Source organism: Emydura macquarii, unplaced genomic scaffold (assembly GCF_026122565.2).
Source record: "Emydura macquarii macquarii isolate MOO-44397 ecotype Brisbane River unplaced genomic scaffold, CSIRO-AGI_Emac_v2 contig_67, whole genome shotgun sequence".
NCBI lineage: Eukaryota > Metazoa > Chordata > Testudines > Chelidae > Emydura > Emydura macquarii.
In genome coordinates, this window is record NW_027130204.1 from 1,948,719 (window position 1) to 1,965,290 (window position 16,572).

The following is a 16,572-nucleotide window of genomic DNA, read 5'->3' on the forward strand; positions in this document are numbered from 1 at the left end:
TACTAGGGTCTTTTGAGATCTGGGTCTGTGTTTTGTAGCCTGAGCCGGTCTCCCTCAACACTCCCGAATTCCCATACAATAGACACCACCAATGCTGATCTCTCTCCTTTGTAGCATACTCATGGCCAAGCCCCGGAATCCATAGCAAGTTTGTTTCATTCCAAAGAAAATGTAGGGGACAAGAGAAACTCATTCCTCAGAGAAAGGCAAGCAGGAGCCCTCCAAAAGCACTTTCCCTCCAGCACCCAGCTGCAGTCAAAGTGCTTCCAGACTGGTGCCAGGGGAAGGGGCAGACTCCAGACAGCTGTTGTGAGCTGGGCTCTCCCCTTGGGGCAAATCCTGAGATCCTTATTCAGATTCCACCTGGGCAGAACTCTTACTGGCGTCAACAAAGTGGCGCCCCTTTCTGCCTACGGGGCATCTGCCCTGGGCGGGCCCCCTGTGCGTGATCCCAGTCAACGCACTGACTTGCATTGCTGCCCATCAGCAGCTGCACTTCTCCCAGTTGAATTAGACGGAAGCCTCCCCTGGCAGAGGCCACAGGAGCTGTGGGGAGCCTGTCCCCATTGCAGCTCTGTGTTGTGCAGCGATGTGCCTGGCTTGAGAAGGATGGTGGCGCAGTCAGTGACGAAAGTCTTGTGTGTACAAAGCTGACATATCCCAGTGTTATCTGTCTCCTCTGGCCCCGGCTCAGTGTATCTCTGCTTTGCGTCTGTCTGCCCTGCATCTCCAATAAACCTCCATGTGCATCTTTGACTTCAGGGCTATAACAAGACGCTGATGAGGCTGAAGTTGAAGAAAGAGAGGATTTCGGATGTTCAGAAAGCTCTCCAGAACGGGACAAAGGAGCTAGAGTTTGAGGATTTTAAGAACAGTTTGAAAGAGTAAGTTGGTGGGTTATAGCAGGGGCTCTGAGCCCCAAGTTTCACCTCACTTAAAAACGACTTGTTCATAAAATCAGACGTAAAAACACAACAGTGTCACAGCGCCCTGTTACTGAGCAATGGCTGACTTTCTCGTTGTTACCATAGCGTTGTACAACAAATCGATTGGAATATAAATATTATGCTTACATTTCAGTGTATAATACATAAAGCAGCATAACTCAGTCATTGTTGGTATGAAGTTTTAGTTTGCACTGGCTTTGCTGGTGCTTTTTATGTAGCCTGTTGTAAAACTAGGCAGATATCTAGATGAGCTGATGTACTCCCTGGGAAACCTCTGGGTACCCCCAAGGATGCACGTATCCCTGGTTGAGAACCACTGAGTTACCGGACCCCAATTTCCCAGCACGACTCTGGGAGCTCTTTCTGGGAGCTGCCCCCAACATTGGTTACATTTCTGCTGCAATGCTCAGCTGTGCCCTAAGCACTCTCTCCTTCCCTTGACTCTGCAGCTCACTTGTTTGTGATCTTCCTAAACCCCTGTTCATTTAAGGGCCAGATCCTCGTCTGGTGTAAATCAGCTCTGTTAACGTTGCTGGAGCTTCACTGATTCAGACCAGCTGAGGATCCAGCCCTAAACAGCAGGCTAGGTGCTGGCACATGGGCCAGCTCTGTAACTGAGAGATGATTCTGTGTCCTGTGCCCTGTGCCTGTACATGCAGAGGCCTGCTGGGGAATGGGGTGAGGTGGTGGAAGGCAGCTGCCACGCTGTGCTTCAGTTCAGATGCAGAATGTTATAAAGGGAGGCACAGTCTCATTCTTTTGTGGGCTCTTTACATTTGTTCTTTTTTTGTTGTTTTGCTTAATCTGCAGTAAATCTAGGCAGAGAACTACCTATTGCATCCTTTAGGTACGGGAAATGTAACAGCTTGCCATATCCACTATCACTTCACCTTGCTCCTCAGCCAACGTGGCAGCTAATTCCATCTTGCCATGTTGGACCCTCCAACCTGGCCTGCCCAGCCTTCTAGCCACCTTTTCCCACCCACTCACTTTGCTTCTCCAGTCTCGCTTCCCCTGACTCTCCACACTCGGTGGAAGGATAGCGCTTTGTCATGTATCTGGAGCTCTCTGCTACCCCATTAGCTATTGCTTCACTTCCTCCCTTCAATTAACCTACAGTGATGAATTTAGACTCTAAGATCTTCAGTCTGCTGCCTGTGAAGCAGTTAACTCCCTTCTGGGCACTGGAAAAGTCCGACGTAGTAATTCTCACCTGCCAACCCTTCCTTCCCTTGCCATTTATAGCTGCCTAATAAATGGGCTTGTGCCGCCGTCTCATTTCTGATTAGGTGACTTTGGGCTGTGGTTTTAATTTGAGCTGTGCAAAGAGTGGATTTTTCAGCTCACTGGCAGTTCCAAACCACGGGGGCAGTGGGGGTTGTTTTGGGATGACCCAAAACTTCACATTTGTCAGCAAATCAAAAAGTGGAAGAACATTTTGCTTGGATTTCAAGCAGTGTTTTTCCATTTTTACATTTAAAAAAAAGGGGAAAAAATGGAAGGCAATTTCCAAGCTGTCATTTTGACCCTCCAAAAAATCAAAATGTTGCATCTGAAAAAGTCAAAACAAAGCACTGTGACTTTTCCAGATTTATTTTCCCAACACAATTTGGCGAAACAGACACGAATTCTCGAAACGTTTTGGGGGTTGCCAAATCGGTATTTTATGCCAAAAAAAAGTGCCTGTCATAAAATGTCTGGTTCTAACCTGCCTTTACCCACAGTGCACTGCTCTCATCCCAAGACAGGTAACTAAGTGGCATCATTGGTTTAGAATCTAATAACGAACTGACCTGCTCTGCCTGTGTCTTCTTGCCTCCGTTCTCTGTGCCTCCTGCCTTAGGCTGGGTCACGCCGAGCATGAGATCACAGCAGCCTTTTCCAGATTTGACAAAGATGGTAACCAGATCCTTGATGAAGAGGAACAGAAGAGAATGAGGCATGACCTAGAAGAGAAAAGGGTAAAGGTTGGGTATGCGGGGCTGGAAAGGGAACCCTTTGTTTGTCCCAGCTCATCCACCAAAGTTCTTTGGGTCCTGGTCCCGGGGTGGGCATGTAAAGCAAGTGGGTGCCATGTCTGCATCTTTGCATACACTGCAAGGGGCGATGAGTTTATGACAGCCTATGTTGTTATGCATTAAATATTCCTTGGTGAAGTCTGGGCAAAATGACAATCCAGCTTTCCATGTGTGTTTGTGTCTGTCTGTCTGTCTCTCTCTCTCTCTGTTTTCTAGGTTGCTTTGACTGCAGAGATTGAAAACTTGGGGAAATCCTATGGTGACAACAACCTGGAAGAGAATCTGACCCTTGTGGATTCAAAGAACAATCACGCCAATAAGTCCAACTGGGTGTCGGAGGAAGAATTCCAAATGTGGGTCACTGCTGGTGCTAGCCCAGAATCTGAAAACAAAGGGCTGCCCTGTCCTGCTGCCCCCGCCCCTCGTGGAGCCACATCCACCTGGGCCACGCGGGTGTGAAAGCCTTCCAGCGTGACCTGGTCATGATGTGCCCCCGTCATGCACAGCAAGACAATGCCAGGTCTTTTATAATGGAGTTGGCTTATTTTGTGAAAGCATTGCCAGGAAACTTCCCAGCTTGTGTCTGGAATAATCTCTCCAGCAGCTGCTGCAAGGGGGTGTCATGCTGCAGACCCAGGTTTCAGGTCAGAGGGTGGAGTGGGCTGACACATTGCAGGAGGATTCACGTAGGAGTGACCCTGATTTACACCAGCTAAGGATCTGGCCCTTATTTCCCAGGCGTGAGGATGTAGGGGGAGCAAGTCTGTTTCTCCCAAAAAGGGAGCAGAGTTTAGACTTAACACACAGCATGGGGAGACAAGAGATTGTGGCTCTACCACTGATTCCCCGCGGGATCCTGGGCAAGTCACCTATGGCCATATTAAGACAGAGGTTGGAGCAGAGCAAGGCAGCTACAGGCAGCTCAACTAAATCACATGGGAAAATAGCCTGGCCCCATCCACATTAGCTGGCTAACCTGCCTGGGACATAATCTGTCTTAAGCATGATCACTAAGCACAGTTGAAAGCAGAGCCGGGGGCCCAGACTCTCAGCTGGTATAAATCAGCAGCACTTCATTGACTGGGCTGAAGCTACGCCAGCTGACACCCATGGGGGGATCTGGCCAGGGTCTGTACATGCTCTGCTGCTGCCTCTGTCCCGTGTCATGGGGTAAGGTTTACAAGGGCTCACACTCTCTTCCGCAGCCTCCTGCAACGGGTCCTGCAGCTGGAGCACTCCATCGGCAGCATCGTGTCCAAGATCGACTTGGTGGTGAGCAAGCTGGAGGCGCTGGAGAGAAACAAACTGCAAAGGAAAGACCTGGTGGGCAAGCTACTCGACAACATCAGCAAGGTCAGTCGTCCTCGGACAGACACCCCCACCGCAAGCAGGCCAGGGCTCCTGTCCGGCTGGCCTGGGCGTCTTTCCCCGCCTGAATGGACTGGCTCATTTAGCGGTGTGCTTTCCAAGCCCTGCTCCTGTAAGCCAATGAGACCTGAGGGTGCTCAGAGCTTTGCAAGACCAAGCCGTTTGCATTAAGGGTCGGTGTGACACCAAACCTCCCGCCTGCAGGTCTTCCAGACTCAGTGCCCAGATCACATCCAGTGATTTGTCCAGGTCACCCCTGGAGCAGAACGTGTCCCGCAAACTCCTGCGGGGCCAAAGTCAGGTTTGGTGCAGGCGGAGGCAATAGTTTCTAGTGTACCTGCTTGCCTCAAGTTTGAGTTTGCCCACTGTGTCCTAGAACAGCAAGGAAGCCTGTGTCTTTTCTCTCAGAGGTCTTCCTGGCGTTGGCCCTGCGCTCTCAAACGTCCAGGCAGAGAGCCTTAGAGTCCGTGTTTGTAAAAGTATTTTACTGTCATTCATCAAGGTGTAAAATTAACGGCATGGTCCCAGCACAGAACTAGGGTCTTGGACCTCCCAGGTTCTAAGCCCACTGCTGACACCAGCTCCTTCTGTGACATTGGCCAGGCCTCTGAGGCGATGTCTATGGTGCAATTGCTGGGTGTGACTGCAGCACCTGTCAACATACCCGGCCTAGTTTTGATCTAGCCAGTTCGGTACCACAACAGCATGGGCTTCAGCTCAGACCATGCCAGCCTGCTCACAAGCTGGGGTCACTGCTTGTGGGACAGTCCCCCCGACTGAAGTGCCCCCGGCTGCGACGTCACTGCTGCAGCACCTGAGCTGGCGAGATCAAGGCTAGCTTAGGTGCGTCTGCATGAGCTGCAATTACATCCCATGATCGCAGTGCAGACGCACCCTTAGTATCTCTGGCTTTAGTTTCCCCTCTCTGCAAAATGGGGGCAGCAACTTCTAAGGGATGCTGGAAGGATTAGTCTGTGAACATGGGAAAGTGGTTTTGAGGATAAGTGCTAAGAATTTGCTGGGTGCATTAATCACAGTGAACAATTTTTAGCCCCTTTTTTCTGGATGCACATCACCTGCAAAGAGCATCTGGGTCTTAAAAATGGTTTGTTCACAACTGTTGACCGAATGGTGCATGTGAACATAACTCGGCCTCGTGACTGCTCTGAGGGAAGACTGCTCCAATTATCCTTTGCCTGGTGCTTGCATTGTATGATTGCTCACCTAAATCACGTTTCTGGTCCCTGACTGGCTGACTCCCCTGCCTATAAAGAGTTGCAAGCTGGAAGCTATTTGCAATGTTCAATGACACTGACATATGTCGGTCCGACAAAACCTGTGACTAATGCTGTGTATTTGGGAGCACCTTCTGTGGCACCTTGCCGGTGAATTCTCACCTATCCACAGACACACCGCCATTGCAAAGTGCTTTCATAACCACTCTCAAGCCCACCAAGAGCTTTCAGTGTGGCCGTGTGAACACACTTCTGCTGTGTGTGCGCCTGTGATAGACATTTGCCTGAGAGTTCACTCGGAAATGTGCATTTGCATGACATTCTTGCCAACAGCATTTTGCAGAAAGGAATTGAACCGGCCTGGGCTACGAGAGACTTTGAAACCATATTAGTTCAAGCATTCTAGCCAACACCTTTAAAAAAGACTCCTTTGAACATTGTCTGGGCAAGCCCTGGGTGACCCATGGAAGGGACCGGGGACTGGGAGAGGAGAGGCCAATGAAAGTGCATGGCCCAGTCTCTCTCCATTGCAACATTTGGAGCCTTTGGTAGTTTTCTCAGTAAATTATTGACAGTGCAAATGTCCATTTCTTCCCCTTGGTAATAGGAGGAACAGCCCCGCCAGGAAGAACTGCTCCATCGGAATCTAGACCAGCTAGTGAAGGAAAATCAAGAAGGCTGGGAGATAAAGCACATGCTGGGAAGCAACCTCAGTGGGAGCGGTCCCCAAAATGGTAACAGCGTCTACGCCAACCTGCCTAAATCCGGTTTACCGGGCTCTCAGGTGCCCAAGAACACCCGGCCTCAGTCTAACGTGCACTTCTGACAAACATGCAAATGCTCCCACTTTGGATCCCAGGGTACTAAGTCAGGCTCCGTTGATTCCCCATTGTTAGACTTTCCACGAAAAAGTCGGACTCGATTAGAGATGTCTGTCTCAGCCTGGTGCGATGCAGCATCATAGATTATCTTGCGTTTATTTGCCAAGTTGTGTAACACCATAGATCTAGAACTCCAGGTCCAAGCACCTCCGGGCTTAAAGGAGGTGTTCAGATCTGGATCCAGACTTTGCTGCTGGCTGCTATATCTCCAAATGGGCTAAACTTGTCCCATCTCTCCCTACTCCCCCCCAAGATCTGAACACCCCCGAATTTGGATCCAGAGCGGATCTGTGCAGCTGTCTGCCATCCCATCGCATACACGCACACAGAGTCCTTTACAGGATACAGTTGGGGGGGATCAGATAAACAAGGCGGGATATAAGTGTCAACTTAAGTTGCAATGAGAAACTTGCTAGTTAAGCTTGTTGGTCACCCCCACTTTTCTTCTGTCCCAGTCCCTCTGCACCCCACTGTGGGATCCATACTGTCACCCCCTCATTTAGCAGGCAGAGAGCTTGAGATGAGAGGATACTAACCCAGCATTACTTAAACGAGAAGAGAAGTCTGGCTGAACTAAGGGGGAGATCTGAGGCTGTGGTTATGTGGCTGAAGGCAATGTTTTCAGAGGGCGGCAAAGGGTTGCAGACAGATCGAGCTGAGTCGCTGAGGTAGGGGCACACTTTAAGCAATTTCTTACCAAAACTGCTGTTTTCAGAATCTGTCCAACTCCCTCCCCAACTTTTTTCCAGACCACTTTAAGCACTGGCTGAAGCAGTCCTATGGCTGAGCCATTAACATGGCTTCTAACTCACCTGCTGATGCTAGAATTCCCACTGGTTTTGTGTTGTCCATTTTCACTCCCCCAAAATCGCAGTGTGTGAGGTGTCACAAAGCCAGCCATCTAGTTGTGCAATGACAACATTTATCATGCGTTTTCCATGGAAACAATTTTGCTTGAAGTTGGACTGAAAATGTTTCATCCTGTGGAAATATCGCGACAACAGGACCATCGACATCTCAGTGACGTGTGAAAACGCTCCTATTCTGAGCATTTTGCATTTGTACTGAGACTATTTTACCCACCTATAGCTGATGCCACAAGCTAGGGACACTGGGCCAGATTCTCAGCTGGTGTGAAGTGGCAGTGAACTCAATGGGGTTACACTCATTTACACCAATTAAGAATCCAGCTGTTTCTACAGTCCTGATAGTCTATTTCATTATTTTGTATGTTTCTGGTTCTAGCAGTAAACTCCCACACCAGCTATTAAATACCTTTGAGAGGTAACATTGGAGGAGATTGTTCAGTGAAATTAGCCACCATGAAATTTTAGATTTCAGTGATGCTAATGTCCATTTGTATAGTAACTTTCATCCCAAAGCACTCTACAGATTTTTACCATATGCAGTAAAAAAAAATCACTTCACCCACCACTGAAATGCAGCCACCATTGGGATGGAAGATAGCACTTGTTTAACAGCAGTACTACACAAAAGGTCAGGACAGGAATACAGTAAAGGGATTTGAAATATCCTAATCACAACTGCATCACAAAGGGGTAAAGTGTATTAAACTCAAATGTCCCCTTCAATCTGTGGATCCAATGTATTTGGGTGATGTAAAACCACAGTTACCGATTCACCACAGGCTGTAATGTTTATCATGTGTGAAGTTATTCTTCTGTTATTAAAGCGCAAAGCGACCATGTCAGGGAATTGGAATTTCCCAGGATGAAAAATTTAACAGAGAGCCTCTGTAAACTATAATCACACAATGATACACGTGCCTCTTTCAAACAGCAACAATAATCACCAAAAAAAGCATCCTAAATGTTTCAGGACTAGAACCCAGAGTCTTGAACAACAAAGGGCACATCATTGCCTCGGCTGGAAAGCCCACAGCGGTCAAGCTAGAGTTGTTCATGCAAAGTAGTAGATCCTACAGACCGTTGTAAATACATTTTTTACAGATGGGCTTCACGGTTCGATCAGTAGCTGATGCTGGGCAGGAAGGCTTAATTATAACAAAACCGGTTCTATTTTTTAAAAGCTCTTTTTTGGCTGCCTGTCATCTCCTGAGTTCAGGGTCCTGGATTAGATTCTGAACTGATTTTCCCCGCATACAATTCAAGCGTATGTGGGGCAGAATTTAGCTTGCTGCCAGAGCTGGGGAGATTTCCCCAACAGCTACAGTCAAGCAGTCTGCTTTAAGGCCTTGATCTTGTACCTTTGGAGTCAGTGGGAGTGATGTCATTGGCTTCTGTGGGAGCAGGCCCAAGCCCCAAACGTGGGAAATGGAGGATCCTGAACTCAGCTCTTGGGCGGAACAGATTTTCCAAGCTCTTGTTCTGCAAAGTTGTTTGTTTCACACTCTGAGTTTAGACATTTATTGTTCTCTTTGGTGTGTGTTTGTACAGCTTTTCCGGTCACCTTCCGGGATGTTGTAAATCAGGGACATTAGGATTGCAGGGAAAATTCACCCAGCAGTGCAGGGCTAGAGAACACTCTGCCCAGGCTAGAGCTGGATCCACATCAACCGCCACAAAGGGACGATTTGGGGGCAGGATCATGGATGGCCATTGTTTCCAAAATCACACAGATCCAGTGGTTCCAACCCCCAGGCTTAGGGTGCATGTGGGAATCATGGCTCCTATTTCAAACCAGCATTGGGGTCATGACTCCAGAAGGGCTGCAGGGGCTCCCTATGTCTCACCTGCAGGCTGGAAGGCAAATTCTTTTTTCCCTTCACCCCTGTGTAAATCCTGCTTCTCTGGCTCTGTGTTGTGTGTGTGAATTTCACACCTGGTGTAAAGCACTTCCTGTAGCTAGCATGTCACCGATGCTTTATCTGTTCCCTGTATGACTCCATGCAATTGTCTCTTGTATGTACCTTTGCTGAACATGTAATCATGTATGTGACACGCATGATAAACATCTCTCAAAGATGATCGTGTCTTAGGCTATGATGGATCAAACCGCTTGTGCATCACCTGGACGCCGGTGTCCTTCCCCAGCACCTGTTTGTGTTTGTTGTGTAGACTGTATCTGCTGACCAGCTAAGAAATGCCATAAATTAACTGCTCCCAAGGGCAGAATCATTCCCGCTGTATTTGCAAATGTGATGTTTTTGGCCTGCTGTCAGAGTGGGAGGGGATGATACTGCCAGTGTGCTGGGGCAGCGGGGAGCGCAAAGGGTTTTCCGACAGAGGCTGGGCACAGCCTTGCTGCAGCATTTGTTTTGTCATCCCTAATTGTTAAGGAGATGGCCATGAATCAAACCTGTGAGAATTACTAGTTAGATGGTTCAAAGAAGGGCTTAAATAAAGGCTGCTCTCTCCTGCCTTCAGAGAGAGTATGGTCTGTCTCGGGATCAGTGCCACACTCTGCTGATGATGGGAACTGTGCACAGTCCTAGAGGGAGTGTCACCAGAGTCCACACAAGCATGACACACATTTTGGAGTGTTGTTGTAGCCATGTTGGTCCCAGGATATTAGAGACATGGTGGGGGAGGTAATCTCTCACATTGGACGGCAAGACAAGCTTTCGAGCTTACCCAGAGTTCTTCTTCCGGTCTGGGAAACTACCTCAAAGGCTCCCTGCTAAAAGCATGGTTTGAACAAATGGTTTAGCATAAGTGAAATTTTTCACTGGAAACGTTTTTGCAGCAAAAAAATGCAGATTGGGATCAAAGAGGTGAGCATTTTGTGAAATTGTGTCGAATTTGCCAAATTGTTTGGGACAAAACCAAACAAATAAACAAATCCAAATGTTTCATTTTTGACATTTTCTGAAGGAAATGTTTGGATTTTTCCATTCCAGATTACATGTGAATTTTACTTATTTTAAAAGGTTAAAAAGGTTAAAAAAACTCAACAATGAATTAAAATTTTAATTTGCACCAAAACAATCCCCCCCCCCCCACTCCGGCCCCAATTTTTCAGTTCAGACAAGGAACAGAAAAATCACTTACAGCTCTACTGCTGTAGAACAAGCCGGCCTCAGTTTACCCATCTGTAAAGTGGGACAATGATACCAACCTGTTGCCAGGTAAGAGATAGGCATTATGGTGAGTGTGTGTAGCGTTGGATGTGCACTGGTGACATCTAGTGGTCAATTGGAGAAACACTTGATCGGATAAGGACTCCAAAAATGTGAGAGACAAAGTGGATGAGTTATTGTGTTTTATCGGGCCATCTTTTGTTGGTGAGAAAGAAAAGCTTTCAAGCTTTCCCAGAGCTCTTCGTCAGGTCCAGGAAACTAAGGCCATGTCTACACTTAGCACTTATGCTGGTAAAACTTTTGTCGCTCAGGGGTATGAAAAAAACACCCCCGCTGAGCCATATAAGTTTTGCCAGCACAAGCACTCGTGTGGACTGCACTATGGCGGCAGGAGACCCTCTCCCACCCACACAGCTACCGCCGCTCGTTGAGCTGGTTTGGTTTTGTTGATGGGCGCAAGTTCTCCCGTCAGCATAACGCAGCGACGCGAGCGCTTGTACAGCGGCACTGCCGTGTTGGAAGCTTGTAAGTGGAGACAGGGCCCGACTCCAAGTGTCACAGCTCAACCGTCTGCTGCTGTGCCCCTGCAGCTGTCCCCTGTGCATTGTGGGACTGGAAGAAGCTGGGCGTTAAAGGTTGTTGTAAAGAACCAGCAAGCCAGGGTCTCTCTTTAGCCAGAGCTTTTAGCGTCTAGTGGAGTTATTTGAGCTCCCGGGCTCATCTTTGGAAAGTATTGTGATCGATGGCCTGACCCACAGGCCCTCAGCCTGTCCCAGAGGGGGGGCTCAGATTTTAGCAGAGATTGTGGCCTGTGCCCCTCGCCCCCCCAACCCCCGCTCACTTGCTCCCCCATTCAGGATCGCATGCACCCCCACCGCCTGTCTCCTCAGTAACCCATCACATCCTGAGGTCACTGCAGCAATTGGTTACCAGTTAAAAGGGAAACACGGAGAAAGTTCTTGATGATGCACTGGTGGCTCTTCCAATGCAATTTAGCAGCTGGCTAGGAGGAGGAGGAGCCGGCATAGTATGCCCACCCCGCTGTCCAGCCATGGGCCTCGAGTAAAGACACAATTTGGTCACGGAGGTCAGGGAAGGCACAGATGCCGTGACTTTCCCGCACCTCTGGCTTCAGCTGTCTGCGGCAAGGCAGGGCCAGAGCTGGGGCTCGGCGCCCCTGACCCACGGTTTTGGACGGCACTGGAGTCGGGGCTGTGTGCCCACCCCCCATGGCTGTGGCTGGGGCCGGAGCTGGAGCCACTGCTATGTGCCCCTGCCCCACGGCTTCAGCAGAGTCTGGAGCCAGGGCTGTGCCCCACCCGGGGCAGTGGGACTTTCAGAACCCCTCCCCCCCCATGGGAATCCAGGTGTCATTCCTCCTCCCCCCCTGCTATTTTTAGCAAAAGTCATGGCTAGGTCAGGGCTCCTGTGAATTTTTCTCCGTGACGTGTTCCTGATTTTTACTAAAAATAACCGTGACAGAATCTTAACCTTAACCACGAGCTAGTGCTCCACGGGTAATCCTTGATGCACCCGCTTCACTTTTGGGGCTGCCCTACCCTAGGTGTGCACCTGCAGGGAGGAAGGGCAGGCATGAGCAGACAGGAATGACACTGGGTGCAGTTCTCCTGGTCTCCACCCTGACCGGGGACCTGAGGGGAATTAAAGAAACACCCACCCTTTGGCAATATTGGACCCATACCGAGCCAGGGCAAACCAGCACAGCGCCATTTGCAGTCAATGCAGAGTGACACCACTTGAGGATCTGGGCCCTAAGTGCTGCTGGCACAGGTCCAGAGGTAGCCGATGCCCAGAGGCTGCTAGTAGCTAGGCCAGCACTGAGTCGGCCAGGAGCAGGTGTCTCTGACTGCAGAGCGATGCGGGCCGTGTCCTGGAAGGGGCGTGGCACATACATGTTGGGGCTGCGCCCTTGTGTAAGAGCCTGGAAGGAGAAAGGTATTTAATTCAGCTGACCGAGGAGTGCATGGGTTTGGTAACAGGCATTAAGCTTGAGGCCCAAGAAGAAAGGCACCAGTCCCCGTGGCACGCTATAACTATCCAGCAGCCCGCCCACCCAAGGGGCCAACAGGCTCCATCAGGGCCTGCAGGGCGCCACACCGCAGAATTCAGGGAAACCAAAACCTGGCCTAATGTAAGGCAGGGGCCTGACTAAAGAACAGGAGGGCAATGGAAATGTTCAGGTGCCATGGCCCAGCCCCTCCAATGCCACCAGGCTAACCATCAGTGCATTGCTTATGGGCCCAGTGCAGAGCCGAACGAAGCCACAGCCCGGAACCTGACAGCACCATGCCAGGCTGGAGGGTTTCTGAGCCCAAAGGTGTTGCCCCTCTATGCAGGGTTCAGCTGGCTTCCAGGGTGGATGGTGAAGGCAGGGAAGTGGCATGCCTGCAAGGCAGTGTGGCCTAAAGGATAAAGTGTTAGGCTGGGACTCAGCCGCACTGTATTCTATTCCCAACTCCACCATTGGAGTCTCTGGGTTCAGCTTAGAGGTGAGAGCAACGAGGGTGATGCCATGGTGGGCGTTTGTAATAGACACCAGACCCGGAGGATGAGGCAGACGAGGCTTTCTTCAGACAACTAGGGAAAGTGTCCAGTTCACAGGACCTGATTCTCATGGGGGACTTCAATCACCCTGACATCTGCTGGAAGAGCAATACAGCAGAGCACAAACAATCCAGGAAGTTTTTGGAGAGTGTTGCGGACAACTTCCTGGTGCAAGTGCTGGAGCAACCAACTAGGGGCCGTGCTTCTCTTGACCTGCTGCTAACAAACAGGGAAGATTTGGTAGGGGAAATAGAAGTGGGTGGCAACCTAGGCAGCAGTGACCATGAGATGGTCGAGTTCAGGATCCTGACAAAAGGAAGAAAGGAGAACAGCAGGATACGGACTATGGACTTCAGAAAAACAGACTTTGACTCCCTCAGGGAACTGATGGGCAGGATCCCCTGGAAGACTAATATGAGGGGGAAAGGAGTCCAAGAGAGCTGGCTGTATTTTAAAGAAACCTTATTGAGGGCGCAGGAACAAACCATCCCGATGTGCAGAAAGAATAGCAAATATGGTAGGCGTCCAGCTTGGCTTAACAAAGAAGTCTTTGGTGAACTTAAACACAAAAAAGAAGCTTACAAGAAGTGGAAGCTTGGGCAGATGACTAGGGAGGATTATAAAAATACTAGGGAGGTGGTGGAATCTCCATCCTTAGAGGTTTTTAAGTTGCGGCTTGACAAAGCCCTGACTGGGATGGTTTAGTTGGGGTTAGTCTTGCTTTGAGCAGGGGGAGGGACTAGATGACATCCCTCACCTCATCTTCTAGGATTCTATGATTGGCCTGTTGGGTAACCTTGGGCAAGTCACTTCCCTGCCCCGTGCCTCAGTTTCCCCTTCTGCATACTGGGGATAATGATACTGATCCCCTTTGTAAAGAGCTTTGAGACCTACTGATTAAAAGTGCTGTATGAGAGCTAGTGATTATCATTAATAAGAGTGGTTGAGTCCATTTGCCAGGAGACAAGAGATCTGGGATAAAAAGCCTAGGAGCGGGTAGGGAGTTTCCCCCCTTACTGAAGGGTAGTTTATTAAAACCTGGTTCTGGAGGTTTGTCTCAATAAGACATCATAGAAGATGCTGGGAATTCAGGAGCATGCAGGACACATAGGCAAAGAGACTAGGACCAACCAGCCTCGGCTCCAAACAGGAACCAGTGTATAGACATTACCAGCGCATCCCTTGGGTGATTATTAATGTTGCACATGTTGCTGACAGATCCTGGGGATGCTGTATGGGTGCTTGGTCCACACTGCCAGCTGTCCACTTTAACGGGCTTAGGATCATCCTCCCGGAGTCCCACTGTTCTGTACCTCAGCAGTGGCACAGACACAGGGAGACAGCCTTCTCTGTGGCAGGGCTCCTTGGCTGGTGCAGGGCAGGAGGGGAAGGAAGGCCAGAAGAGCTGGCTGAGAGGAGCTACACCCCGTTTCCACCACCTTGCCCCCCTGGAGAACCCAGCAGAGGGTTAATCAAGGGGCCTGGCCTGTCTGCGTGCTGGGCCCAGGATGGATGCCAGATGCTCTGCCTCCAGAATCCATAGCAGCTCCACACGGGTGGTGACAACCCCCCAAAGCCAGGATCCCAGGGCAACGTGGGGACAGCATCCTCAAGGAGCCACCTCCCTCCCCAACCCACCGGTGGGATTTCTGTGGGCAGGGGGACACACCCATTTTCCAGGCTTCTCGGCTGCTTTTGGAGGGGAAAAGTGACTTTCCCCAGCAGCTCAGATCACTGGCACATGGAGCCCAGTATCCTGCCTCTTAGCAGTGACCAGAACCCCCGGGCTTCACAGGATGGACCTGAATAAGCAACGTACTGACGTAGCAGCACAGGCCCATTATACAGCACCTGCCATGGTGAGTGTGCAGCTTGGGTTACTCTGATTGCACTGCAGACCTACTATCCTGGCCTCACCCTTCCACTGTGCCCAGCACCTGGGCTCTTGGTACGAACATTGTTACTGGTCAGACATTTACCCAGCCCCCTTAAAAGCCCAGCTACTCTAGTCTGCTCCCCCTCCTGCAGCCGTGAAGCCCCCAGGCCAGCCGGTGTTTGAGCCACCTTTGCTCTCATCCTGTGGGACACGGTACGAAGGAGAGGCTTGTCACTAGGACCTTCATGAAAGCAAATATCCCATCCTGCCTGCTCTCTTGTACCCTCTTCCCATCAGCGTCAATTGCCACAGGTGGGCCCAGTTACACCATGAAAGGAAAGGGCTTAAGCCTCCAGCTGTCTGATGTGCTTCAGATCAGCCCTATTACAAGCAATCAGCTCCTCCCGACACAGCTGGGACATGGGCACAAAGATGTGCCATACCAGCAAGGGAAGGATGGCTGGTCCAGGGGCCGGGGGCTCACCTAGAACTTGAGAGACGTGGGTTTAAATCCTTGCTCTATCACAGTCTCCCTGTGCAATACTGGACCAGTCACTTCGTTCCCTGTGTCTCAGTTCCCATCTGTCCAGTGGGAGTACTAGGACTACCCTGCCCGCCTGGCGTGCTGCTCACATACCGTGATAATGGGGGCCTTTGATGGATGACAGAGCATGCTGAGGGGGTGAAAGGCAGTGTTCACTGGCAAAGACCTTATCTACGCTACAAGCGCGTTGCCAGGAGAGCTGTCCCGGCGCAGGCCCCTGGCGTCAACACAGGGTCTGGCAACAGGTTTCTCTGCCAGCACACGGACACCACCTCCCCAGATGACACCGGCTCACCAACTGAAGCGCCCACCTGTTGACATAGTTGCACCGAGGCTGAGAGTGGGGCTGGCATGGGGAGGGTGGAGGTGTTTGTCCAGCCCCCTACACTGAACAATGCAGCTGTGCTAATGAAACTCTACTGTGTAGACCTGGACAAAGACTCTTGAAACTGCCTGGGTTCATTCTTGGCTCCTGAATTACTGGTGCTCAAGCACCTTGTGTTGTCACTTGCACAAGTGCAAAGATGGGATGAAAAGGCACTATTCTGATGTGGCAGACCCTCTCAGCACACGGGTCAGGGCAACAGCCATTCAGCCCTGAAGGCTGTGTCTCCAATTAAACCCCCCATTGATGTCCTTGGGGCCAGGATTCCACTCACAATTTTGGTCCTTTGTGGGGTTGAGTGTCAGCTGGGAGGCAGTGAGAACTTTCAGCTCCTATTTAACTTGCAGCTGGAGACAATAGAGGTTGAAAGTGTATAGCCGGCTCCGTCTCATAGTGGAGGCCTTGGCTGAGTCGGATGACCATTCTGAATGGCTGCTATTCAATCTATGGAGGCAGAGCGCTCACAACTCCCAGCTGGACTTCAGCCGGAGTTCTCAGTACCTCTGTGAGTCAGGCTTAAATCATTGGTTCTCGACTAGAGGTACGCATACCCCTGCAGGTTCACAGAGGTCTTCCTGGGGGTACATCACACCCCTGAGTGACATGACTGGCTTGACATCGCATTTTGGTGTAGGCCTGGCCTTAAGTATTAATTCAGGCTGCTTTAGCGGGCTCCGTGGCCTTGTTGCCACTGCAGGAAAAGCTGTGCTCTTCACTCATGTGAACTCACGCAGGGGAGCAACCCAAATGAGG

The 16,572-nt window shown here is 50.3% G+C and overlaps 1 protein-coding gene across 1 annotated transcript in view; it reads left to right on the forward strand.

The window, feature by feature from the left end:
• PKD2L1 (polycystin 2 like 1, transient receptor potential cation channel) overlaps positions 1–6,394 on the forward strand; it is a 28,830-nt gene extending 22,436 nt beyond the window's left edge. Inside the window, exons 11-15 of the mRNA XM_067529917.1 lie at positions 763–884; positions 2,791–2,908; positions 3,182–3,318; positions 4,171–4,318; positions 6,176–6,394. Coding sequence (XP_067386018.1) covers positions 763–884; positions 2,791–2,908; positions 3,182–3,318; positions 4,171–4,318; positions 6,176–6,394 — 744 coding nt within the window. The remainder of the gene's footprint in view (positions 1–762; positions 885–2,790; positions 2,909–3,181; positions 3,319–4,170; positions 4,319–6,175) is intronic.
• Positions 6,395–16,572: the final 10,178 nt, after the last annotated feature.